The sequence below is a fragment of the Amia ocellicauda genome, chromosome 8, assembly GCF_036373705.1.
Source record: "Amia ocellicauda isolate fAmiCal2 chromosome 8, fAmiCal2.hap1, whole genome shotgun sequence".
NCBI classification, from domain to species: Eukaryota; Metazoa; Chordata; class Actinopteri; order Amiiformes; family Amiidae; genus Amia; species Amia ocellicauda.
The window spans coordinates 15,550,459-15,577,279 of record NC_089857.1 but is presented as its reverse complement, the minus strand read 5'-3'; the positions used below and the strand labels follow the sequence as shown (position 1 = coordinate 15,577,279).

Below are 26,821 nucleotides of genomic sequence, written 5' to 3'. Positions count from 1 at the left end.
TGTGCTTGAAACATAATTCAACACTGCCACCTGTTGGAATTCTTCATGGTACATCAATGGTCCGCTAGTTTACTTAACCTTTATAATCAATGTATTTTTAATCATAATGTGTCCAAAGACGGCTGCGTTTTGTATAAAAAGTATATAAATATAAATTGCTTCAGTAACAGTTCACCAACACTGATGTACGCTAACTGGAACGTCTTCCATATTTAGGTTGAGTTCAGTCATGATTAACATATGTTTTGTTGTTGTACAGAAAGGACATGACGAATAGTCTGTGGAATAAAAAAATATATAAAATAATAAAATATACTAAAAAGTAATATAATATAGTATATTGTATGTTGCCTAGCTTATATAGCCTATCACTTACATTACAGTCTATATATTATATATAATTATAATGAACATGAAACACTTTTAACATCAGTTACCTATTTGTGAAACTTGCTTTATCTTCTTGTAGGCTTATATAATTAAACAGCCATATCTGATATCTCATCAGTATTACACGTTTGGTATCAATTTAATGGAAACAATGTGTAACTACGAAGACTATTATTTGAACATAATCAAATCAAATTTCGATTCACATTTTAAAAATTTAAACTATATATTTTCCACTAATTACTTTTTTTTTTAATACTAACCCAATGTTATCCTTAAGACCTTAATCTTTCGAGAATCCTGCGTTCCATAAGTTCCGGAACTGATTTTGAAATATGTTTATTTGTCATACTTGCTGTGTGATTACCATATGAATCAGATATGAATACCTTATGCCAGTAGTTCCCAGTCCTGCCAATCCTGGTCCTGGGGATCCCTGTGCCATTTTTTATTATTATTATTTTTAATCCAACAGCACGCTCAATTAAGTAACCGAAACCTTAATTGAACTAATAATTGGCATTATTTGTCTTTTAAAATGTAAATGTGTACCTTTTTTACTTTTTGATTCAACCTGACATTTCCTATGGTTTACATTGATTAAAAAGCCCCGATTAAGCAAATTATTAGTTCAATAAAGAAATGGAGAAAACAAAATCTAGCACGATATCGGGTCTCCAGGGCCAGGATTGGGAACCACTGCCTTATGCACTTCACCTGAATTCTGCTGTTAATCGCATGTACAAGGTGAGGGGTAGGATTACAGATAGGTTTAGGATCAGGGCTTATACTGTACATGTGTTATTGCTGTGGGATTCACACATGCATGACCATTATTGTAACGTTTTATTTTGTAAATATAATTAATTAAACACCGTCTCTGTTTCCAGTACTGTGACGAGTACGGGCTAGACCAAATCAAAAGAAGGCTCTAAGCTACGCCAAAGTACAAACCTGTAACCGAGCACGTAATTAATGTATCTTCCCATGTCACGTAATACTCAAAAGGCGATCGGATATAAGCTGGTAATGTCGTTTCGCTGGAAGCCAGTTACGATTTGCTCCAACCCGTGTGTTAAAGCGCACGTCTTCCCTCCTCCACTTGGTCGCGGTTGTTGAGTAACAGGACAGACGCGCCCCTGCTGATTCCGTGCGCAGCTCTGCTCTGGAAACCAAAAGCGCAAAAGCGCAAAAACGCGCACAGCTGGACAGAGACCGTGTCGCTGCTCTGTGGTCCACGCTGACAGCTGTCAAAGCAGGTACGCATACTTAGTTGGGTTATTTTGTGTCGTGATGAATGCTTTAACTATAGAATGATGTTGCGAGAGTTACTCATTCGGGTGAATATACTTAATAGGGCTTTACGCATTGGGTCCCAGATTTCTAACACATAACATTAGCAAGGAGACGTGTGTTCTTGTCCTTTTCACTGATAGCTATGGTATGATAACTGTGGTAACTACAGATGTTTGTGTACTGGCACAATATGAGATACAATGTACATGCCATTGAATAAGAACAGAAGAGGTACTTGCGAGAGGTTGATTATGCTGATTATGGAACTATATATATTCAGCCAGACTCTTATATACTGTACATTTATATATTTGTTTTACAATATATGTACTCGTATGTGTGTTACATAACGTTTCAAAGTGGGCTAAAGTATAATTGTACTGTAACTTCCTCTCCCATGCCTACCACAGTTCTCCACACAACCACATGACAGAACACTGCGCGTAATAGGATGTGTATTTACTGCACTTTGTAATGGTTTGGAAATGTTTCTTGTGAAAACTCTTAAGTCAACTAACAATAACAACAAAAAACAACAACAACAACAACAATAATAATAATAATAATAATAATAATAATAATAATAATAATAATAATTAATGAACATAACGATTTATACAAATCCTGATTTCAGAAAGTGAACTTCTAGTAACTTTAAATCACTTTTTAAATAGGCCACTAATAAAACAAAAAGCACAAGATGTCTAAGGACATAGTTTTCTGTATATGAAAATAAAGCTATTAAACAATCCATTAATACAATCTAGATGTCAGATCTTTGTAACATCAACTGTTGCAATCTGTGCACTTAATTGTAGCTCATTATTTTCATAACAGGTGGTTAGATCCAGATATGGATAATGGAAATTGATAGAGTGCTTTGAAAGTAATGTGAAATGTTGAAATCCACTATCAGATCAATAAACAGGGAAGGAAGGAAATTAGTTTATATCACAGATCAAGTTTGACAATAATGGAAATTAACTGTACAAGCAGTTTTGTTTTTGTTTTGTTTTTACTTGATTGTTTTAGCAGCTTTGAGAAACCGTAAGTCTTGCCAACTGTCAGCTGTCATTGGCTTATTATTCAATTTTAAAGTGATGGTAAAGTTTACTAAAATTGATTGTTTGCAGGAATATCTTTGTATCATGTGGTTCACTGTAGTCGGTCAGCCGTCCCAGTACGAAGACTATTCACACAGACATATACAGTGCATCCGGAAAGTATTCACAGCGCTTCACTTTTTCCACATTTTGTTATGTTACAGCCTTATTCCAAAATGGATAAAATTCATTATTTTCCTCAAAATTCTACAAACAATACCCCATAATGACAATATGAAAGAAGTTTGTTTGAAATCTTTGCAAATTTATTAAAAATAAAAAACAAAAAAAGCACATGTACATAAGTATTCACAGCCTTTGCTCAATACTTTGTTGAAGCACCTTTGGCACCAATTACAGCCTCAGGTCTTTTCGAGTATGATGCTACAAGCTTGGCACACCTATTTTTGGGCGGTTTCTCCCATTCGTCTTTGCAGGACCTCTCAAGCTCCATCAGGTTGGATGGGGAGCGTCAGTGCACAGCCATTTTCAGATCTCTCCAGAGATCAACCGCTCCATTATTGATTTTTATGTTTATTACACTGTGAATAAATTGTAAAGGAAATGAATAAACTGGGTGCAAAATCAGACTGCGCTTTTATTTTTGCTAGGTCATTATTATTGTGTCCACATCTATAGGAAATACAATGGAGATATATTTATTTTTAACCTTTTTCTGTGCAGGATTTTTTTGTTTATACATGTTTTGTTGTTGTGTAAAAACACAAGAATAACTAAAGAATAACATTGTAAATTAAACATTAAAATTGCACTTTTATAGTATGCATAATAATGCAATTCATAGTATTGCAATATGTTTCAATGTAATATGATGTAATAACAGTCAGTCATACTATGGTAATATGACTCATAGTATTGACAGTACTATGATTCTTTTAATGCCAATAAGTCCCCTAGGATAATGATATTAGTCAGTCAAGTAAATACATTAATACATGTATAAAATAGTAATAATAATAATAATAATAATAATAATAATAATAATCTGTCTTTACTTTGCATCCTACTGCTGTGGAGAATAGTAATGACCTGGGATGTGTAACTTGAGATATTATTTTGAAAATGTAATTTACTTACAGGAGACTAAATACAGATCTTACAAGGAATGAAAACAATTATAACCCACTGCTGCCAGCAGTTCTATACCAGTAACGCACTTTGACAAACCTGTATGCACATGTTGACAATGTTAAGCAATATGCATGCTATTCCTGAGGGTGTTTAGAAAAGGCTTTTTGTACTGGCAAGAATTCAAGCTTCAATGGAACTGGAATATAATGTAGAAATGTGGGGCAGGATACTTACTGGGAACAGTGCAGTAACTTTCCTTTTAACCTTTTCATGAATTATGTTTGAAATGACAGAATATCCTTATAAAGTCACAGTTGATGGTTATTGACTGGGATAAAACCATTCATTTAACATAAAGAAATAACCATTGCACCTTTTGCATGCTGTTATTGGACTATTACCAGACGGATAGCAATATATATATTTGAATTGCTGTATCAGCTACCATGAGAAGGAATATCATACAAGACAACATGCAGAATTATATAGATAGAACTCCCGTTTTTACTAAACTGACAGGATGTTTGGAACTATTTTCTCTGTTTAAGAGCCTTTGCTAAAATCACAGCAATAAAAAAGCAGATTTTGAAAGCTGAGCCAAATACATAAAAGGGAAAGAAGATTTTTGATCTTACACCATGTTGTTGATATGAATGGTACTTATTGAAATACATGTTGCTGATTATATCCAAACAATAACTTCACAAAATATAATCAGAATGGTTTGTTTCCTCATTTCGTTTGAAAGCAGATTACAGGCTTGCAGTATTCTCTGGAAATCACTATTATGCAACTTAAATGATATGGCTGAAAACAGACACATTTTTTGTCAACCATGAATGGTCATTATCGGATGAGGTACAGAAAAACAGTATCTTAATGTTATGTAAACACATATTACTCACATACAGTGGGGGAAAAAAGTATTTGATCCCCTGCTGATTTTGTACGTTTGCCCACTGACAAAGAAATGATCAGTCTATAATTTTAATGGTAGGTGTATTTTAACAGTGAGAGACAGAATAACAACAAAAAAATCCAGAAAAACGCATTTGCATGTTAATGAGGGAAATAAGTATTTGACCCCTTCGACTTAATACTTGGTGGCAAAACCCTTGTTGGCAATCACAGAGGTCAGATGTTTCTTGTAGTTGGCCACCAGGTTTGCACACATCTCAGGAGGGATTTTGTCCCACTCCTCTTTGCAGATCCTCTCCAAGTCATTAAGGTTTCGAGGCTGACATTTGGCAACTCGAACCTTCAGCTCCCTCCACAGATTTTCTATGGGATTAAGGTCTGGAGACTGGCTAGGCCACTCCAGGACCTTAATGTGCTTCTTCTTGAGCCACTCCTTTGTTGCCTTGTCTGTGTGTTTTGGGTCATTGTCATGCTGGAATACCCATCCACAACCCATTTTCAATGCCCTGGCTGAGGGAAGGAGGTTCTCACCCAAGATTTGACGGTACATGGCCCCGTCCATCGTCCCTTTGATGCGGTGGAGTTGTCCTGTCCCCTTAGCAGAAAAACACCCCCAAAGCATAATGTTTCCACCTCCATGTTTGACGGTGGGGATGGTGTTCTTGGGGTCATTCCTCCTCCTCCAAACACGGCGAGTTGAGTTGATGCCAAATCACTTGATTTTGGTCTCATCTGACCGCAACACTTTCACCCAGTTCTCCTCTGAATCATTCAGATGTTCATTGGCAAACTTCAGACGGGCCTGTACATGTGCTTTCTTGAGCAGGGGGACCTTGCGGGCGCTGCAGGATTTCAGTCCTTCACGGCGTAATGTGTTACCAATTGTTTTCTTGTTGACTATGGTCCCAGCTGCCTTGAGATCATTAACAAGATCCTCCCGTGTAGTTCTGGGCTGATTCCTCACCGTTCTCATGATCATTGAAACTCCATGAGGTGAGATCTTGCATGGAGCCCCAGACCAAGGGAGACTGACAGTTATTTTGTGTTTCTTCCATTTGCGAATAATCGCACCAACTGTTGTCACCTTCTCACCAAGCTGCTTGGCGATGGTCTTGTAGCCCATTCCAGCCTTGTGTAGGTCTACAATCTTGTCCCTGACATCCTTGGACAGCTCTTTGGTCTTGGCCATGGTGGAGAGTTTGGAATCTGATTGATTGATTGCTTCTGTGGACAGGTGTCTTTCATACAGGTAACGAGTCAGTCTTTGTCAGTGGGCAAACGTACAAAATCAGCAGGGGATCAAATACTTTTTTCCCCCACTGTATGCCTAGCAATACAACCATTTTCGCTATATGTATTTGTTGTAATTAGGAATAGGTAAAAAGAGAAAATCATAAATATCTTCGTTATACCAAAAAAGCCTGTGATTCCTGTTAATAATAATAATAATAATAATAATAATAATAATAATAATAATAATAATAATAATAATATACAGATCACATATGTAGGGATCAAAACTCATTTTGAATTCCATACAAGACACCTTTACATATTTATTTCCAAAGAATGTTACATTTGATCTTTCTTATGGGATTCCTGTTAGGGGATGTTAGAGTATTTATACCCACTAAACGTTTAGTAATGCACACATAGTATATCAAACAGGTACAAAATGGGTAAAAGACTAATGCAACTTGAACAGAGTGAAGAAAAATATAAAGATATGAAATATAAAGTCTTATTAACTAGACATTCACTACAACACACCAACTGATAAAGTGTGAATGATCATAGCAAGATTCATGCAGAGATGTTGAGTTGCAGAACCTCATTCCAGAGAACAATATGACAGTAGGAGCATAGCTCAGTGTACCTCAGCCAGGCAGATAACGGACATAGCTAATGTGGTGAATTGTTGAATGTATAGATTGATTGATATGCAGAAAACCAAGATGCCAAGCAGGTGTTAATTCTGAGAAAGTAATTCATTTTTTTACTCACTGAGATATTTGTGACATTTTTCTTTTTGATTTTAGGAAAGCAGCCAATAGGAGCATACATTTGTAAAGCATGTATGGGAGAATGGGAAAGATAATCCATGTGGAGTTTCTCCTAGTGACCTTTTCTCTCTTGGGGCTTCAGGAAGGATGCTGTCAACATGCAGGTAACAAGCCCTTATTAATTATGTTGTCCACTACTGGCTCTCTATAGAGTGTAAAAGCATCACTATGAAAAGCAAAGTGATGCACATTAAAATTACTTCTTCTTTGATAAACAGTTTTCCCAGCCTCTATGTGAGCTTTTATTTTTGTACAACCTTTTAATGCCATGACTTATTCATGTAATTTATAGATTTACTAAGGATATCAACAATAATGATTCCAGCACAAGATAAGAAGAGGTTCAGGAGAAGCTATCATATCAAATCTATAATATCAGTTTTGGATTTAAAAAAGTACTTCTTCTCACTGAAAGTACATTTGTTGTTGTTATTGCTGTTGGCTACACATTGCCAGATGCTACTGTACTCTGTAATTATAGCTTAGCTGGTACTTTTTCCATATGTGGTTTACACAATGTCACGCAAATTTTATTTGCTAACAGTTTACCGCTCATGAGTCGGTGGACTCAGTGAATCAGGAGTGGGATGTTAGGTCTACTGTGTGGGATGTTCAGTTTGCATCAAGTACAGGGGGGAGCCACAAAGGAAACAAGCTGTTGTTAGATGATTAGTCGTTTCAGGCTTTTTAGGATTGTTTGTTCTTCTAGCCAAGATACTGGGATAGATATTATTAAACTATATATACGAATTGCATATCAGGCGACTTAAGTTTTAAAATCTAAGGACATTTCAGGAAGTGTGGCCTATTCATTTCTAAAAGCTGCTGATCGTTTCGTTCAGAGGGAACAATTAGTAAGGTCCCTAGAGCACCAACAGAAAAAAATATTAATCCCTAACCCCCCACAAAAAATGTAGTGCAGATGTACAGCTGTGTGAAAAATATTGGTTCATGTGGTGCTTAGGGCATTGGTGGTGGAATTCACAACCCGCTAAACAGTTCTTTATGGTTAAAGTACTTGAACAGAAGCCAGCATTTAAAACAGCAAGCTGCACATACATGAAGGATACACTTAATAGGATATGCAATAGGTTAAATAAACAAATGCAAAATCCTCATGATATTTACTGGAATGGAGAGGGAGGTCTGCCATTGGGAACTGTGGGGTCTGAAGGAGCAGGGTTGGTCATCCCTGATGTATACTGTGGTTTTACACTGGAAACTCAGACAAAATACAGTGAACTGCATCAGCGGTTGAAAAGCTAAGAAATGTGTCCTGATTGCAAACGGCAAGTCAGTAAGTAGTGCTGTGGTTTTCAATAATTACTTTATTCAGTCGTTACAAGAGTCAACCACTCCCTTACCTAAATGAGAAAACACCCCCACTATGGCACAGGCAGGGTCAAGTGAAATGTGTCCTATTTATTTCATGGGTCACATCTTACTAGTTCATTCTCCACTTAAACAGTTTATCTCGGCCACATTCTTCCTTTCAATCTGAAATGTGCAGTAAGATCGCTGGTGTCCACGCCCTGTGAGTCGGTAAGGTTTAATAACACATATACTATATAACTATATATAATTTCTGGTGATTCATTATGTATTATTCATAAAAACTGCAACAGTAGGGACAGCTGTTTTGTTGCAAAATAACAATATTTCATATGTATTTTTTTAATATTTGCGTTCCCTCTCGGCAATACAATTACTTACAAATCAACTTTAAGTTTTATTAGTACATAAAGCTTTCCTTGAAGCAGATCCTTGAAGTCCTGTAAGATGCGAGGTGGGGCCTCCATGGATCGGACTTTTTTGTCTAGCATATCTCACAGATGCTCGAGTGATTCATCTGACCAGGCCACCTTCTTCCATTGCTCCATGGTCTAGTTCTGATGCTCACGTGCCCATTGTAGGCACTTTCGGCAGTGGACAGGGTATAGCATGAGCACCCTGACTGGTCTGCGGCTACGCAGCCCCATACGCAACAAACTGCGATGCACTGTGTGTTCTGACACCTTTCTATCAGAACCAGCATTAACTTTTTCAGCAATTTGAGCTACAGTAGCTCGTCTGTTGGATCGGACCACACGGGCCAGCCTTCACTCCCCACGTGCATCAATGAGCCTTGGCCGCCCATGACCCTGTTGCTGGTTCACCGCTTTTCCTTCCTTGGACCACTTTTGATAGGTACTGACCACTGCAGACCGGGAACACCCCACAAGAGTGCAGTTTTGGAGATGCTCTGACCCAGTCGTCTAGCCATCACAATTTTTCCTGCTTCTAACACATCAACTTTGAGGACAAAATGTTCACTTGGTGCCTAATATATCCCACCCACTGACAGGTGCCATGATAACGAGATTATCAGTGTTATTCACTTCACCTGTCAGTGGTCATAATGTTATGGCTGATCGGTGTATATACAGGAAAAATGGGCAAGCGTAAAGATCTGAGCGACTTTGACAAGGTCTGATGAATCACGAGTTCAAGGTGTTGACTTGGCCTCCAAATTCCCCAGATCTCAATCCAATCGAGCATCTGTGGGATGTGCTGGACAAACAAGTCCGATCCATGGAGGCCCAACCTCGCAACTAACGTCTTGGTGCCAGATACCACAGAACACCTTCAGAGTCCATGCCTCGACGGGTCAGGGCTGTTTTGGCGGTAAAAGGGGGAACTACACAATATTAGACAGGTGGTCGGTGTATATATACGAAAGAAACCACGCAATTTAAAAAGTAGTAATAGTCCATAACCAAGATTTCCCAACATATTTCCTGACCTACAGAACAGCCCATCCACGCCGCCCTGCCATTATCTCTAATCCTTTCATCAAGCACTGAAATTACTATTCTCCTCAGGCAACATTCAGCCCCCTTCCTCAACACACAGCCTTTGTTTAGTACAGCCACCTATGCGTCTTCGGCATCTGAATGACCTCAATCAGAATAGAAAATTGATTCCTATGAATATGTATTTACCTTCATGTTTTTATGTTATTGCACCACCAAGTTTGCCAGCAAAACACCTTCCCTTTTTAGCAATAATACTTGCACATACTCTGGGGAATGTGTCTCATGGGTTTCACAGTGTATCAGCATCTGTCTTTGTGCATTGAACCCTGTATAACTCCAAGAGCGTGTTTATTCGGCTGGCACTGTTTTTTCTGTTTATGTCCGTTTATGTGACAGTTGTGCTCTGGTCATGATCAATGTTTAACACAAAGCTGTTATCCAAAGGTTTCTTGCTGTGCGTTCTGTTAAGTTGGTAAATGGTACTTGTCTGTCAGCCCTAGACCCCTTCACACCACACATTATTGGACTCGACAAAGACAGCGCTGCTCAGACACTGGTTGTGAAGTGGAATCTCACCTCTGCGATCTTGGAGGATGAGTTCAACATAACCTTTGAGATTCAGGTTGGCCGGACGGAAAACAGGGCCGTAATCCAGACTGTAAGTTAACACAAAGCTATTTTTTGTTGTTGTTGATTTGTGTATTCATCCAATACAACTACTGTCCAGGTACTCCCTCTGCCCTGAAGACTCATTGAAAGCACCCATGACTCAGAAGCCGATCACTTGTCAGGAATAAATCAAACCTGTAGAAGCCCACAAGGAACACCCTTATTAATCACATTTACTATTAATCCAACTCAATCAGTACACCATACACCACAGACTTTAAACAGAAACCCTTTACCTGAACCTGCAGAAATACTGCTTTACATCAACCTGTAACATCAAAATGTAACACTAAAACATCTTTAAGAATTTTACTGTAGAACTTAGAACTTTATTACTATTACCTTTTATGTTTTTATTTTTTTAAGAGTAACGTTAGTGTGATACATAAGACAAATGAGACAGTCTTCATGTGGAAGTGGTGGTCAGAGCTCCCTCTTGAATGTACGGATCATTCTATGAGGATTCGAAGTTTTTTAAACAACACGTGGAGCAGTTGGAGCCCATGGAAAACTGTGCTGGGTAAGATTCCCTGTCTCCTTTAATCTAGAAAGATGCTGCTTGAGCAGGCAAAGGCCAATTGCTATTAGACTTTTAATAGTGTTCTTAAGACACAACCCACGTTTTTGCACATTCTGAACAACTTCAATATTAAACATGTCTGTAAAAATCTGTATTAATGTGTATTAATGTTCTGTTTTGTTTGTTTGTTTGTCTGTTTCGTAACTGTCCTGTTATGAAGGAAATAAGGCCAAGGAGAAACCACAACTGTACCCAATTGTGAAAGCATTCAAAATAGGATCAACGGCGTATATTTGCTGTATACCAAGCCAAGGAGCTACTGTCACTGAAATAAAATACCGCAAAACAGCATTGCCCCTGATAAATATTAATAATAAAACTAAAGCCATCAAAATGGATAATCTGAAATCCTCACATTGTAAAGGAGATTTTCAGGATTGCAAGGACTCAGCTGGTCATCGGCGGCTCAATTCTGTATATGTTTTCGGTAAGGACTTTTTAAAATTAAAATCTAAATCATCCAAATTATCATAGAACATATGTATACAGTACCTTGCAAAAGTAGTCAGACCCTTCCTCCCGTGTCCCAGTTTGAAATCACAAACGTAACTCTTGGTATTTAGACCAAAAAGTACCAAATAGATCTTGTCATATTTGCAGGGTCACTCAGGTGCTTTGTTGCAAACTTATTTTTAGCAATGGCTTCCATCTTGCCACCCTGGCATACAGGCTAGTTTTGTGAAGTGTTATGATATTGTTGACTGATGCAAATTTTCTCCCATCTCAGCCATTGAACTCAGTAGCGCTTTCAAAATTGTCATTGGTCTCACTGTGGCATCCAGTTTCCTCCTTTTTCTTGAAATTCACTACCTGACTAAGGAACCTCACAGAGGCAGGAGTTTTTATTCTGAAATCATGGGAACCACTATTACTGCACACAGACAGAGGTTAAGGTCATTTTGTGCACCAGCATTGATTTCGGTTTGCCACACCAAAAGGTTTAAATACTTACGCAATCATGACTTTTCCATTTTTATTTAATATTGATCCTGTATTTAATAATTTATTTTTGTTTTTGTGTGGAGTAAGTTGTTTGTGTAACACATTAATTTCCACTTCAAAGGGTCATGACAGCAATCTTTAAAGCAAGTGTGAAAACTGTTAGAGAGTCTGAATACTTTTGCAAGGCAGTGTATCTATCTATATATCTATCTATACACACACCATAGTAGATATATGTTGCTTAAGGTTTCTTTTGCAAAGATTAAAAGTAATGTCCCCTTTAACTGCTGCCTATCTCTGTTAACAGATCCACCAGAAGAACCACAAAATGTAAACTGCGAAACAAGAGATTTATGGACAGTGAATTGTAACCTAGGCATGCTGCTTGACAAATGTGAAAATTCCTTTATTCAAGGGTGAGTCCGAGTACAGATGACAGCATTAATAGAAATCGGCCCTTAAAATGTTTTGCATTCAGCATACCACAGTAAAACCAAAAGTAGAAGGTAAAAAGCAATGGTAAATCATGGAGAAGTATATATTAAAGCATGACACAATGCATGGAAATCCATAGCAAAGAAAAAAGTCATAGTCAAGTGCTGAGAGAGTTGACAGAAGACTCACAGGAATAGCCATAGGGCTGAAAGAAGCATATCGGTTGTGTATCCTTAGTGTAGCGAAAATGAGCCTTTGGGGAAATCTGATGGAGGTTTTCTAATTCCTGAAAGGCTCTTACAAAATCAGTCAGAGAGAATCATGGAAATTAAGTTGTTTTGTAAATTGACAGACAGATTTACAGGCACACCTTTAAGTATCTGTGTTAGGAGTAAATATCTACTAATATTTTGTGGCCAGAGATTTCATTTGGCTTTTGTAAGTCGCCCTGGACAAGGGCATCTGCTAAGAAATAAATAATAATCATAATAATACTAATATTGGCCTTTGTGTAAATGAGACACAGAGGAGGGATGATATAAACCTAAAAACATGATCACATGAAGAATTCCTCTCCTCTCTCGCCTCACTTATTTCCTCCAATAACTTGAGCAACTTGAAATAATTAATTAAATTGTCTCCCCACCTTTCTGTGTAGGTATTTCCCCAAGAAAAAGTGTGTCAGTTCATTCTGTGGCTTTGATGTTATTCCTGGTCAGCTAGTGTACAATATTACAGTCACAATCGCTCTGGAAAATAAACAGGCAGATGCAACTGGAAGTCTTACCATGGACATCACTAAGAAGGGTAAATATAAGTCTGTTATTTGGTAGGACTTTCTTCATGGGGCATAATTTGCCTGCTTTAAATTTAAAAGCTCCTGGGGCAAAAATTCTTAATTTCACATACTCTACCAGCGGATACAGTTCTGACAGTCATTGAAAAATGCTGAAGGGAATATATATATATATATATATATATATACATATACAGTTAAGAGCTGAGGGAAATGGAGCATAGGGGATATGAAAATATATATATATATTGATATCCCCTATGCTCCATTTCCCTCAGCTCTTAACTGTGACTTAACATCTTGTCTGCACTTATCAGCTTTTACAATCCAGGATGTAAGACCTTATATATTGTTAACTGTATATCTCGTATAGAAGATTGTAAATTGCATTATGCTTTGAACTGCACTGTATTATTGCACTTTGTATTGCTGGACAAGGGCATCTGCTAAGAAACAAATAATTATAATAATAATATAATGGTCCTGCCAGCATAAGTTTATAATTCTTCATCAAGAATGGTGGTGCAATTTTACTTCCGTTTTTTGCTCCCTGAGAACCATTGTCTGAATTTGGGTTTGTTTCTCCGGGAACAGTTAGTTAACTAGCAATAATTTGTCATATTTTAAAGCTCCTTTCTGTTCCCCACAGCTTGTTTGTTGCCAGTGATGACATTAGCTCTGTAGCTTTTTCTTAATGGATGATCTGTTTTTTTTCCTATGAAATTAAGAAAAATCTGATTATTGTTGCATTTACAGAATTGATAAGGATTATTATGATAATTATGATTATTATGGAGTTCTGAGTTAACTGTTAATTTGTGGCTTTTCTGTCTTGACAGTGTTTCCAGTAAGCCCAACAATATTGTCAAAAACTTCTACACCTAGGTCTGTGAACATCTCCTGGACTCTGAAAGGGAATTTCTCATCTATTCGTCTCATTTGTCAAATCATAACAAATAATCTAAGGAATCCAATGGTAAATGGCATTTAATATGTCCTCAAATGGTCTAATTGGAATATTTCCCTCACATGTATACCAGCATCTTCTGTTTGCCTTATTTTTTGCAGAATTACACCTTTGAAGGGAAGTCTACCGGTGTCTATCATGGTTTGATTGACGGACTTCATCCATACACACTTTACAACGCGAGTGTCAGATGTGCTGCTGCCCAGCATTTCTGGAAGTGGAGTGAATGGAGTTCACCTATACATTTCACAACTAAACCTGACTGTCAGTTTGAAAACATTCAAATTCATTGTTTTGACCAAAAACAATATGGCACTTACCCCTTTGTACCAGAGGTCATGTGCTCCTTTGCAATTTTGTCAATGAATCATTTTACTCCCATTTGTACTTTGAAACCCATTAATGCATCTCATTTGGCATTTAAGCCACTGTGCAGCACCTAACACAAGCCACTTCTTAATTTGCTTCACAATCTGATATTTGAGGGGGCACAGGTCAGACTGGTTTTTGATTAGTTTATCTACACTCTACAAGAAAATAAGAGAATGAGGGAAGGGGACTGTGATGGAGTAGGCCCATCCCTTTGTTAAGGTGTTTGGGAAAGAACAGACCTTCCAAACAAAGGCTTACCTGGGGTGGGGCTGTGGAGCAGCCATCTTGGGAAAGTAGAAGAGAGGTTACAGAGGCCATCTTGACAGGGGATTTTATAAACCTGAGTCGCCTTACTATTGACATGGGGAGGGGGTCAATATTGTTTGCAGTGTTGTTCCCTTTGCTTATGGTTTTGGATTTTGGGTTTGAATTGAATATCACTTTTTGTTATAAGTTTATTTTGAAACCTATTTTTGGTAACATGTGTTTTGGGGTTCTATGATGGGTTTGGGTTTTCTACTGTTACTCCTATTTTTTAATGGTTGGATCTAGAGGGTGGGGCTAAGTGGCCAAAAGTATAAAAGCTGGTTCAAGGGCCTTAGTAAGAGAGAGCCTGGTAGAGATTAACACCTGTCTGTTATGGATTACTTAGTGTGGTGCAGTGACTACACTGGTTTTGTTCTGGATCTTTGGGAAGACATTAAATGTTCCGGTTTTGAAGCCTTGCTGCCCTTGTTCTTGCGTGTCTGACTTTGGGACCACCACAGAGACATCAAAATTATATTAAACCCCTTTTCTTGTGTCTTTTCCATTCCCTCAGGGGGGCCTGACCTCTGGAGGCAAATCAGCCCAGTTGCTGAGGGACAGAACATCATTCTGCTGTGGAAGGTAGCTTGTCACATGATATTTGAGGTTTTCTTTAAGTAAACCATGCCCCTATGGCCTCTTTTCAATTAACAAAACCAGGAATCTGGTTGTGCACTCAGAAGGCATTCATATAGCATTGAAGCTTTTCTTTCAGTACAACTTTGAATCCAGTGGACCCATCAGTTATTACAAAGTTACCTGGGAAGGGCAGCAGACAGAAGTCTCTGCCAACGAGACGCAGACGGAGATTACCATCGGCAACGGAACCTGCCTGATTAATGTCACAGCTGTCGATAGCGTAGGATCTTCCCCCCCCTCACAAATAATTATCCCCTCTGTGTCGGGGAGAGGTGAGTGTGATCTACGACTCTCCAGAGCAGATAGACAACTCGACTCAATTCAATACGCTGAACTCAAGAGCAGCGACATACTCCCTATACATTTCTCCCTATTCTGCTCTGTGAGAGCCTGGAAAACAATTTCTACACACAGTTGAATTCCATACAGTCTTATATCAATTTCAAATGCACAGTTTTGTTCCATTTTGTGGCATTTTAACATGGCAGAAGTTAACCTCCCTGTTTTCCCTGTAGATGAGAGCAGCATTGAGCCCCAGAGAATCCACGGCAGTCGTGAAGGATTCATTGTGGAATGGCAGCAGAAAGAATGGGTCACTTGTGGCTATACTGTGCAGTGGTGTGAGGTACTCGGATCACCGTGTAGTGTCCTGCAGTGGAGGAAGTTTCCAGTAGAAAATACATCTGCTTTCATTACATCAGGTAGTGTTAAATGGACATCCCTTCATATTTAACACTGCGTAACTGCTTGGTAGTGTGAATTGCTGTTCTGCCACAACGTCTCAATCTCACCCTCTGTGTCTGTCTGCATGTAGATTCCATAGGAATGGAAGTCTTTTGGGGATGCATCTGTTTACAAGATGCATATCCTAAGTGCAAATGCAGAGAATGTGGTCAAATGTCTAGTGTAATCTCATGCAAAACAGAAGCCACACAGCCAGCCACACACTCTTGAGGCATATGCCTTTGTCTTCTGGCCTTTGCCCCTTAGTTTACATCCTGATAGCCTTGTGTTCACTGAGGGGAAGTGAGGGAGCTGTAGAAAAGCAATATTTGATCGGACTGGAATTCTTAACTTTGAATGCTGTTCCACAGGCAACTTCAGGCCTGGGCAGCGGTATACCTTCAGTGTCTATGGATGCAAGTCAGATGGTGATTGGCTGTTGGAAAGAAAGACTGGCTATTCAACTGAGCTGGGTAAGTGTGGTAATGATAAAGAGAATAATAGACTGAATGGCTTCCTCTTTTTTATAAATATATATACAGTTAGGTCCATAAATATTTGGACAGTGACACAATTGCCATCATTTTGGCTCTGTACACCACCACAGTGGATTTGAAAGGAAACAGTTAAGATGTGCTTTAAGTGTAGACTTTAATTTGAGGGTAGTTACATCCAAATTGAGAATGGTATAGGAATTACACCCATTTTTATAGGTGTCCCCCCAACTTTAGGGGCTCAAAAGTAATTGTCGCCCTGGACAAGGGCGTCTGCCAAGAAATAATAATAATTGGACAAATTAACATAATCATAAATTAAATTGTGAGTTTCAATTCTTGGTTGCAAATCCTTTGCAGGCAATGACTGCCTGAAGTCTGTAACCCATAGACATCACCAGATGCTGGGTTTCTTCCCTGGTGATGCTCTGCCAGGCCTGCACTGCAGCTGTCTTTAGTTCCTGCTCGTTTTGCCTTCAGTTTTGCCTTCAGCAAGTGAAATGCTGCTCAGTTGGATTCAGGTCAGGTGATTGACTTGGCCATTGCAGAACATTCCACTTCTTCACCTTAGTCTTTGGTTGCTTTCACAGGATACTTCGGGTCATTGTCCATCTGCACTGTGAAGTGCCGTCCAATGAGTTTTGAAGCATTTGGCTGAATCTGAGCAGATAATATAGCCCTAAACACTTCAGAATTCATCCTGCTGCTTTTGTCAGCAGTCACATCATCAATAAACACAAGGGAACCAGTTCCCTTGGCAGCCATACATGCCCATGCCATAACATGCTTCACAGATGAGGTGGTTTGCTTTGGATCATGAGCAGTTCCTTCCGTTCTCCATACTCTTCTCTTCCCATCATTCTGGTGGATCTGTTTCATCTGTCCATAGGATGTTGTTCTATAGATGTTTTTTTGGCAAATTGTAATCTAGTCTTCCTGTTTATATCTTGTGGTAAACCCTCTGTATTTACTCTGGTGAAGTCTTCTCTTGATTGTTGACATTTTTCTAGAGCAAAACTAAAGGTCAAATGCCCCAAGAACAAGCAGGATCTAAAGACGGCTGCAGTACAGGGCTAGCAGAGCATCACCAGGGAAGAAACCCAGCATCTGGTGATGTCTATGGGTTCCAGACTTCAGGCAGTCATTGACTGCAAAGGATTTGCCACCAAGTATTGAAACTCACTCATTGTTCCCTTTCAAATTATGACAATTAGAAATTAGATGAGGACCGTTTTCATCAGTGTAAGATAAGGAAGGTCATCAAAACATGACTATTTTGTTTTTCAATGGAAAGCAAGATAACTGGTTGTAAAACACTAGTAAAGGGATTTCAGAGTGCTTCTTTTCTTTGTGCCCTGTAGCCCCCAAGTTGCGTCCAGATGTGACTCAGGGAGAAGTGACGTACTCCTCTGTCACCCTGGTGTGGACTTTCCCAGAAAACCGCGAGAACCACACGGGCTTCATCCAAGGCTATCTGATCACTGTACAGAACACAGATAAAGCAGGTGGGCAGCCTCCGTTACAGCATTGACAATCACCAGGCTACAGTTGAACAAGTCAACAGCCTTCATTGTATCAGAGCTCTCCATTTTGCAATGCACTGAGCAACTCTATCACAGTGTCGATTATTCATGTTGAAAGATCCCAGTGGTATTAGCCCCCAATGTGACAATGTATTTGTTGCATTAAGAATTCCCTCCAAAGAAAAGTATTTTCTGGTGTCCGTGAAAGATCAACACTTATGTCCAAGTAGCAGGGGTCTGAAAATATGGGTTACGAGGATGTTAATTTTGGTAGTAAAAATAAATTGCAGGTATTACATAAATAGATGCAACAATATTAGAGGTCTTTAATAAATAAATAAATAAATAAATACATTTAAAAAAACTCGTCAAGAGAAAAGAATACTGAAAGACCTACTTACATGACAATGGTATTTTATTTGATTATTTCAGAGTTGTTTAACATCTCCATTGATGACTCAAGCACAAAGACTTTCACCATCCATGGACTGGAAGCAGAAAACCATTACAACTTCAGTGTGGCTGCTTTCAGTGTGGCAGGAATTGGTCCACCAGGCAGTACCCTTGTAAACACACGCAAAACATGTGAGTGCATATTGCCACACGCATAATTGGCAACAATCCTTCTGGAAGTTTTCCATGCTACATTTACCATTGGTGTTTTTCATTTGTAACATGTTTTTTACCATATATTTGCAGTGGTTATCTATATGTTCAACATACCCTCACAATGCTTTACTACACTGAACCACTGGAATACTGCGATATACAAATAATAAATGTATCTGACTAAACTGTTATGTTTTTTAATTAGAAAGGGTCAATGATGCCTTAAGAAAATTGCCTCTATATGACTATTCCCAAGACTGAGAAATATGCATATATAGGTTAAAGAAGCTAATTAGAATCAGATTAGGTTTAGACATGACAGTGGTGATTACTGAATGCTGAGTGTCTGGGTACTATTCTTTTGTTTGTCTTTTGCTTTCCATAGTGGCTTACTACATAATCATACTGCTGGCATCAATTCTAATCCCAGTCCTGCTTGTTGTCCTTTTGATTCGTCTTACGTGGCCAAACAGAAAACTGTAAGTCATTGGATTGATTGTTTGTATATATAAATGCAGATAAACCTTTTGTTTCCCCTCTTTCTATACAAATCAGTTTGAAAATGCCCTGAATGCAACAAGCTAGAACTGGATCACCGTGCTGTGTTTTGGATGTGGTCTGGTATTTTTTAATTCCCCAAATACTATTTTATTGGATTTAGTATTTTCTTTTCATCAATAAAAACAATTCAATTTTTAATACTTATGATTAAAAACATTGACATATCAATCCTTAAAATCACTTAAAATTTTTAAAATCTTGTGATTTTTAACCAAACTAAAACAATAAACTTTAAAATAAACGTGCTCAAATCAAATAAACAAAACGTGATAAAAGCAAAAAATTGCACACCAACAAAAGAGTCAGATACATTGAAAATAACTGAAAATGCATTGAACAAATTAAAAAAACAATTAAAAAGGAAAAAATAAAAAACAAACAAAAAAAGTCCAATGCATTTTAAATTAAACCAAAAAACGGTCAATGTATCTGACAACAAAATATAACAAAACTATACATAAAAACCCTAAACAATGTGATTTAAAAACAACTAAATCTTTAAAAACAATTAAGATTTGTTATTTAAAATCTTCTTTTAAAAACAATCATTCATAAAATCTTTAAAAGATCTTTAAAAGATCTTGGACTCGGGCTCCAGCAGGGGGAACTAACCGTCCCCGGAGGTGGGTCCCATCATGGGATCCTGAGCTCCCCCAGATCTTGTATACGCCAGTTCTTAAAGGCTTCCTCCTTGCCCCTCTGATGGACCTCCAGATTGACGTAGTCTTTTACAAACACCATGCCCCTCCGCGCGATGACGATCGGGTCCAGCTCCTGCTTATTAAACAAACAGATGTTCCGTCCCTCCCACAGTGCCTGCTTCACTGCGCAGACGACACGCCACCAGCACCTCAGGGTTGATGTTGAAATTCCCCTTGCCGGACCGTATAGGATCTGCTGGGCGGTCGCCCGCGCAGGAACGGCGAACCTGTGGAGGAACGGAGAAAACAGGAGCCAGACCCTGTGGGCGGAGGGGCACTCACTAAATATGTGAGCCTCCGTCTCCTTCCCCAAGCAACCCTTATAAGGGCAGGTGTCATAAGGAGCTATGCCCCTTCTGTGCATGAACACTCGGGTGGGGAGACACCGACTCACAGCCATCCAGGAGACATCTTTCTGCGTGTTCGTGAGGCAAACGTGCGTAGCGTTAGCCCAGATAAACCGGCAGGTTTCGGGAGGGAAATCTTCTATCCGGCTGGTCTCCTGGGCAGATCTCATCTGACTACAGATGGTCTTATAATCCCAGGAGGCCAGCACGACTTTATGGAGGCCTACTTCGAGCGCAAAGGCTCGGAGCACCCTGTAGAACGGCGGGGGATCCCACGAGTGCGGCCTGGTGTTGTCCATGGCGCAGAGGCCGAATGGTCTCAGGCTGCTGGCAAAATAAAAGCGGTTCATGAAACTCACCTTCTTGCCAGCAGCCTGGATGTTCTTAACCACATAGGCCAGCCCCTGCGCCTTTATCAGCCGCACAACGTCCGGGACCCCCCTGCCTCCATCCAGGGTACCCTTCACCATCTGCACTCTTTTCAGCCTCTCCATTTTGCTCCCCCAGACAAACCGAAATATAATTCGGGTCACTAGTTTTGCGATACCCTTGTCTGGGGGGAAGATCATTCCTACGTAGAGGAGTATCGGGAAGAGGATGGCCTTTACGACCAGCACCTTACCAGCCATCGTCAAGGTCCTTGTGCTCCAGCCGTGGATCTTCTTTTGGACCTTTGCTATGGCCTCCTCCCAGCTCCGGGTGCCCGTGTTGGTCCCGTCGATCGTGATCCCCAGAACCTTGATAAACGGCTTCACAGGGAACACGGTCGGCGGGCCCCGGCCGACAGGCCATGCCCTGGAGAGGTAGACCTCGCTCTTGGCCTTGTTCACAGCGGCCCCCGTCGCCCTGCAGAAGCCGTCCAGCAGTTCCTCGACCCTGGCCACGGACGGAGCGTCCGTGCAGACCACGGCCACGTCGTCCATATAGGCCAGGGCCTTCAGTTGCTCTCCGCCGGAACCCGGGAGATGGAAACCTGTCACCCGGACGTCCCGGCGGATCGCCTGCATGAACGGCTCCAAGCAGAGGACGTACAGCAGGGCCGACAGGGGACAACCCTGCCGGACCCCCGACCTGACCGGAAATGGTTCGGTCAGGTGGCGGTTCACAAGGACCCTGCTGCTTAGGCCGCTGTAGATGATCTTCACCCACTTCCTCAGGCCAAGAGCGAGACCCATCCTCTCCATAACGAGCTGCAGGTATTCGTGGCCCACTCTGTCGAAGGCTTTCTCCTGGTCCAAGCTGATTAGGACCAGGGGAAGCCCTCTCTCGTTCGAGTAGGCCACGACATCCCTGAGCAGCATGGCGTTGTCGGCCGCCGATCTCCCCCGGGCACCACAGACCTGGTCGGGACCCACGACTTGAGGGAGTGGCCGCTGCAGCCGGAGCGTCAGTGCTTTGGCCAGTATCTTGTAGTCGGTGCACAGGAGGCTGACTGGCCGCCAGTTCCTCAGATCTTTTGGATCTCCCTTCTTGTGAAGAAGGGAGAGGATACTTTTCTTCATCGAAGGGGCCAATCTGCCCTCTCTGTACATCGACCCCAGGACCTGGCCCAGATCTTCCTTAAGCACCTCCCAAAAGATCTTATAGAACTCAGCAGGGATCCCATCGGGACCCGGTGTCCTTCCAGAGTTAAGACTCTTTATCACCTGGGAGAGTTCAGTGGTGGTGATCTCTGGATCCTCCTCCTCCTCCTCGTCCCCCTCATTGCGGGACTCCAACAGGGACAGAAAGTGATGGATCAGATTTTGATCCACCACCTTCTGGTCGTACAACTCCCTGTAGAAATCCCGCACCACTGTCTCAACAGCCTCTCTGCCCTCCACCTCTTGCCCCGAGGAGTCGATCATGGAGGACATTGCAGGCCGCCTCTCCTTCGTTTTTTTGAAGAAGAAGCGGCTGCATTTCTCATCGTCCTCCATGATTAATTCCCCAAATAGCTTCTACAATCTGGCTCAGGTCACAAAACTGCTGTCTGAATCAGCATGAAGTCTGTTTCCTGTGCCTATTCGGTCACGGTCCTCAAGATCAGGCTGGTGCTACAAAAGACGCGCAGGGTGACAGAATTGCATCTTGGGAAGAGAGCATCGTGCGCCTGTTTCAGTCTAGAAGTCTTGCTAGTACTGAAGTAGAAGAACACAAAATCATGTACTCTGCAGAGTTAACAGGGTTTCCGAGTAATATCTGACTGGGCTGCTGAAATATACATTTTCAGAACCCTTTCAACTGATCAGTTTCAGCAGTTTCATTTTTTGCCTTTGTGTGTTGAAAGTAAAGCATTCAGCCATAACGGTATAAAAGACTATTTTTTAGATTGTTCCTCCTTTCAAAAAAGATGACAAGGTTACCTTTTGAGAACATAAGAAACACACACACGAGAGCCCATCATACTCATTTGGTACCTGGTAACATTGTTTGAATTTCATTGATCTAGCCTTAAATGTACTGATACATTTTACTAGATCACATCTTATATAAATAAATAAAGTATAGGTAATGAGTTATAATGAAAACAGTTCAAACTACTGGGTCAAGGAAAATAAAGTGTGTAGCTAGTAAGCTTTCTGTTGATATTTCTTCTAAGTATGATTGAAGTCTGAAATTTAACAGTATTCAATTATCAGAATTAAAATGCATTGTGAGATTTAATGGGACCAAGTAACTTTATTCACTTAACCGAATTGTGCATTAAAACAATATCAATTCAACCAAAGCAGGTTTCCATTAAAATCAATGCATTTTAAAAACGGGACCAGCTGTTTACCGTGCAATCTGACATGCAATCATATTGAGCTGAGTAGTACAATTACAAATGCCGGCTTTGGAGTCAAAGACTGGGACAATGCAGAACTTTAAAGCGCTGTTTACAATGTGGATGGAAGATGAAGTTATAAAAGAAACCGAAGGAAGTGTACGAGTGCTGCTGTCTATTAGGATATAACTATAGAAGCATCACAGAAGGCTTCTTTCGATGGCTATCAATCACTCGCCCGACCAAGTAAAAAGGAAACAAAAATGTAAAGATCATAAACAATATGACAATAAATGAAGTGGAATCAAGTGAAAAGGTTGCACATTTTTCCGAGGAGAATAAATACTGAGAACCGACGTCTTGTCATATATTTTTAAATTATATTAGAAAGCTTCAGCTGCAAAGGGTTAAGATTATTTAAAAGAAAATATAGAACTGGTCAATATATATATATATATATATATATATATGTGCATATGTGCATATGTGTATATGTGTATATATATATATATATATATATATAATATACTCTGCAAAAAAAGAAACATCCTCTCACTTTCAACAGCTTTTATTTTCAGCAAACTTAACGTGTAAATATTTGTATGAACATAAAAAGATTCAACAACTAAGACATAAACTGAACAAATTTCACAGTCATGTGACTAACAGAAATGGAATAATGTGTCCCTGAACAAAGGGGGGGTCAATATCAAAAGTCACAGTCAGTATCTGGTCTGGCCACCAGCTGCATTAAGTCCTGCAGTCCATCTCCTCCTCATGGACTGCACCAGATTTGCCAGTTCTTGCTGTGAGATGTTACCCCACTCTTTCTTCGACCAAAGCACTTGCAAGTTTCCGGACATTTCTGGGGGGACCTGTTGGATCACCCTCCAATCCAGCAGGTCCCAGATGTGCTCAATGGGATTGAGATCCGGGCTCTTCGCTGGCCATGGCAGCACACTGACATTCCTGTCCTGCAGGAAATCACGTCCAGCGCAGGTGGGTTTGTGCTCATAGGCGACATTGTTGCCGGTGATGTCTGGTAATGACCTGCCTTACAACAGGCCTACAAGCCCTCAGTCCAGCCTCTCTCAGTCTATTGTGGACAGTCCGAGCACTGATGGAGGGATTGTGCGTTCCTGGTGTAACTCGGGCAGTTGTTGTTGCCGTCCTGTACCTGTCCCGCAGATGTGAAATTCGGATGTACCGATCCTGTGCAGGTGTTGTTACACGTGGTCTGCCACTGCGAGGACGATCAGTTGTCCTTCCTGTCTCCCTGTAGCGCTGTCTTAGGTGTCTCACAGTACGGACATTGCAGTTTATTGCCCATGCCACATCTGCAGTCCTGGGAACTCCTTGCAGCATGCCTAAGACACGTTCACGCAGATGAGCAGGACCCTGGGCATCTTTATTTTGGTGTTTTTCAGAGTCAGTAGAAAGGTCTCTTTAGTGTCCTAAGTCTTTATAATTGTGACCTTAATTGCCTACCATCTGTAAGCTGTGAGTGTCTTAACGACCGTTCCACAGGTGCATGTTCATTCATTGTTTATTTGGATTTTGTCCTGTAAAAGGGACATTTATTTTTTTGGTTGAGTATATAAATACATCGCATACGCCTGTAAGCAGACCTAATATCATGTGTAACTGGTTTGTTTGAGCAGATTTGTTTAATTCCCGGCATGCATTTCATTTGGGTCTCCTTTTCAGCTGCATATGTGAACGCACTTAGGTCTCCTAAAACCTCAACTGTGAACGGGGTCAGAAAAAAAGATGGACTAAATTTGAGGCAGCCCAGGGCAGGCCCAATATATGTGAATGGGGTTTTAGTGCTCCAGAAATGCCTGGAATACCTGGATCAAGTCCCCTGAGTCTTCTCTGTTCTAGGCTGAAGAGATACAGTATCTTTAGTCTATCCAAATACATCCCTTCAGTCCTGGAGTTAGTCTAGTTACTCCTCTCTGAACTGCAAAACATACAACAAGACTAGTCCCAAGCCAGTCTCTTATCTGAGGTGATAGCCTGTGTTGCGGTTTAGCTATCAGAAGTATCCTCTCTTCTCCAGATTAAAGGATCTAATGATGGACTTCTTTGGGGTGCCTGTGCGAATGGATATCAAATCTCTTAAACTGGACCACTCTCTCTTTGAGGTAAGCTCACTGATTAATCTTGCCACCTCTTCAAAACAATTGAGCTACCTTAGGAGGTCTCAGGAACTGTGCCAAGCAAAGCAGCTTCTGTTAGAATAGTATTTGACCAACCCAGGGCCAGCTCTTACTTAGTTAATGGAACCAATGATTTACTTAATTGGTCCCAATTTAGCTCCTTTTAGAGTGTAAAGCAGGTGATGATTTCAAGACACCTATAAAAAGAAAATAGGCTGTGTCTCTGAGGGACCAGTGTTGAGACATTAGAATAGAATAACAGAAGAGAACGCTGTGTAACCAAGTCAGTTATCCTTCATTTGGTTTTAATAATACTGTGTTAATGCTTAGTGTATCTGTATGGGAAAGAAAAAAAGTTATTTTGATATTTTGGATGGAACAGTTAAAATTTGTTTGATTTGTTTCTTGGGGTTAGGGCAAATCCTTTCACGGGAGAGGTTTTTTGTCCCTGCCAAGTGCCAACATTCAAAAAAGACGCACGTTTCAAATTTTCACAGGCTAGCCGCAAAACCCAGGCTGAGGAGATGAAGGAGCCTCCGTTTTCTAAGCTAGAGATCTTGGATCCCAAGCAGGAAAGCGTGCTCTTAATGTCTGCATCAGTGTATTCGTCCTCCGAAAACCTCTACCGCTCTATCCCACACCTGGTGCGGTCCCACTGTTCGCAGAGTTCACACACAGACTGCAACAACCAAGAGACGGACTTCAGCAACCTCACATACATTTCAGAGGCCCCGGTGAAGGAAGACCACAGCCATTGCACTTTCCCTGCCTCCAGTGAGACACAAATGGCCGATCCCAGATGCCAGACAAACCCACTCATTCACAACATGGACTATATTGCATCTGATGGCATCACTCTGTGAAATTGGGCTTTATTTATGCGCTGTAATTTTGCTGTATGACTGAATGTACGGACCCTCGCTAGTGCTTGACATGGCTATTGTTCTGTTCACTGTGTTGTGCCTCTCAGTTATGTTACAGTTACGTTAGGGCAAAGAGTATCTTTCGCTTTTACTTCACCCTGAATTGAGTCTGCACTGACATTTTAACGTTTTCTGGTGAGTTAATAATGCAGTCGTATTTATTTATATATTGTACATGCCTTCCATAAAGGTGTCAACCAAGTAAATATCAATAGGGCTAAAAACAAGGCAAATGTAAACCCATTTCAACACACAGTAACCATCTAGGCATGACTTGTATTTTTTTGTAGTAAGATTAGGCAAACATTTCCAGTTAGGTGTGGTCAGAGTATAGACCCTTATCACTCACCAGTTCTGTGGTTACAAGTACTGTTTTACAAAAACATAGGGCTAAGGTATTTAGAAATGCATGGTTTCACAAGCATCATCGATATGGGGGGTGACAGTTGCTGAAGCAATCTTTTAGAATGGCAGCAACAACAGGAAACCTCACGAGATGCTTTTTTCCCCGGTGATCAAAGTGATGAATGAAACCTATAGAATGGGTTATATTAAATAACATGGTGGCTATAGTTCCTATCTAGAATATGTTTTAGTGAGTGATGCAAGTGACTCTTTAGAGAATATCTAAGAATCTGATCTCATGTTCCAGAATCTTGTATAAGA

At 40.3% G+C, this 26,821-nt stretch overlaps 1 protein-coding gene across 2 annotated transcripts; it reads left to right on the top strand.

Annotated features, from left to right (window-relative positions):
• Positions 1-1,431: 1,431 nt before the first annotated feature.
• osmr (oncostatin M receptor) lies at positions 1,432-26,821 on the top strand. Of its 2 annotated transcripts, none has more exons than XM_066712160.1 (18): positions 1,432-1,649; positions 6,839-6,966; positions 10,152-10,315; positions 10,693-10,846; positions 11,067-11,333; positions 12,156-12,264; positions 12,942-13,090; positions 13,919-14,055; positions 14,148-14,310; positions 15,239-15,306; positions 15,428-15,635; positions 15,879-16,064; positions 16,458-16,559; positions 17,942-18,085; positions 18,536-18,688; positions 19,098-19,191; positions 25,133-25,217; positions 25,730-26,821. In XM_066712160.1, exons 2-18 carry the CDS (start codon positions 6,873-6,875, stop codon positions 26,093-26,095), a joined length of 2,643 nt encoding a protein of 880 aa, XP_066568257.1. In that variant the 5' UTR covers positions 1,432-1,649; positions 6,839-6,872; the 3' UTR covers positions 26,096-26,821. The 2 variants fall into 2 exon arrangements, with proteins under 2 accessions (XP_066568257.1, XP_066568259.1); XM_066712162.1 differs by having other exon boundaries at positions 1,433-1,649; positions 15,440-15,635.

Coding starts and splice junctions, on each gene's coding strand:
- osmr (XM_066712160.1), top strand. CDS start 6,873: ATGTATGGGAGAATGGGAAAGATAATCCATGTGGAGTTTCTCCTAGTG. Junction 11,334..12,155: donor CAATTCTGTATATGTTTTCG/GTAAGGACTTTT, acceptor CTCTGTTAACAG/ATCCACCAGAAGAACCACAA. Junction 14,056..14,147: donor ATAATCTAAGGAATCCAATG/GTAAATGGCATT, acceptor TATTTTTTGCAG/AATTACACCTTTGAAGGGAA.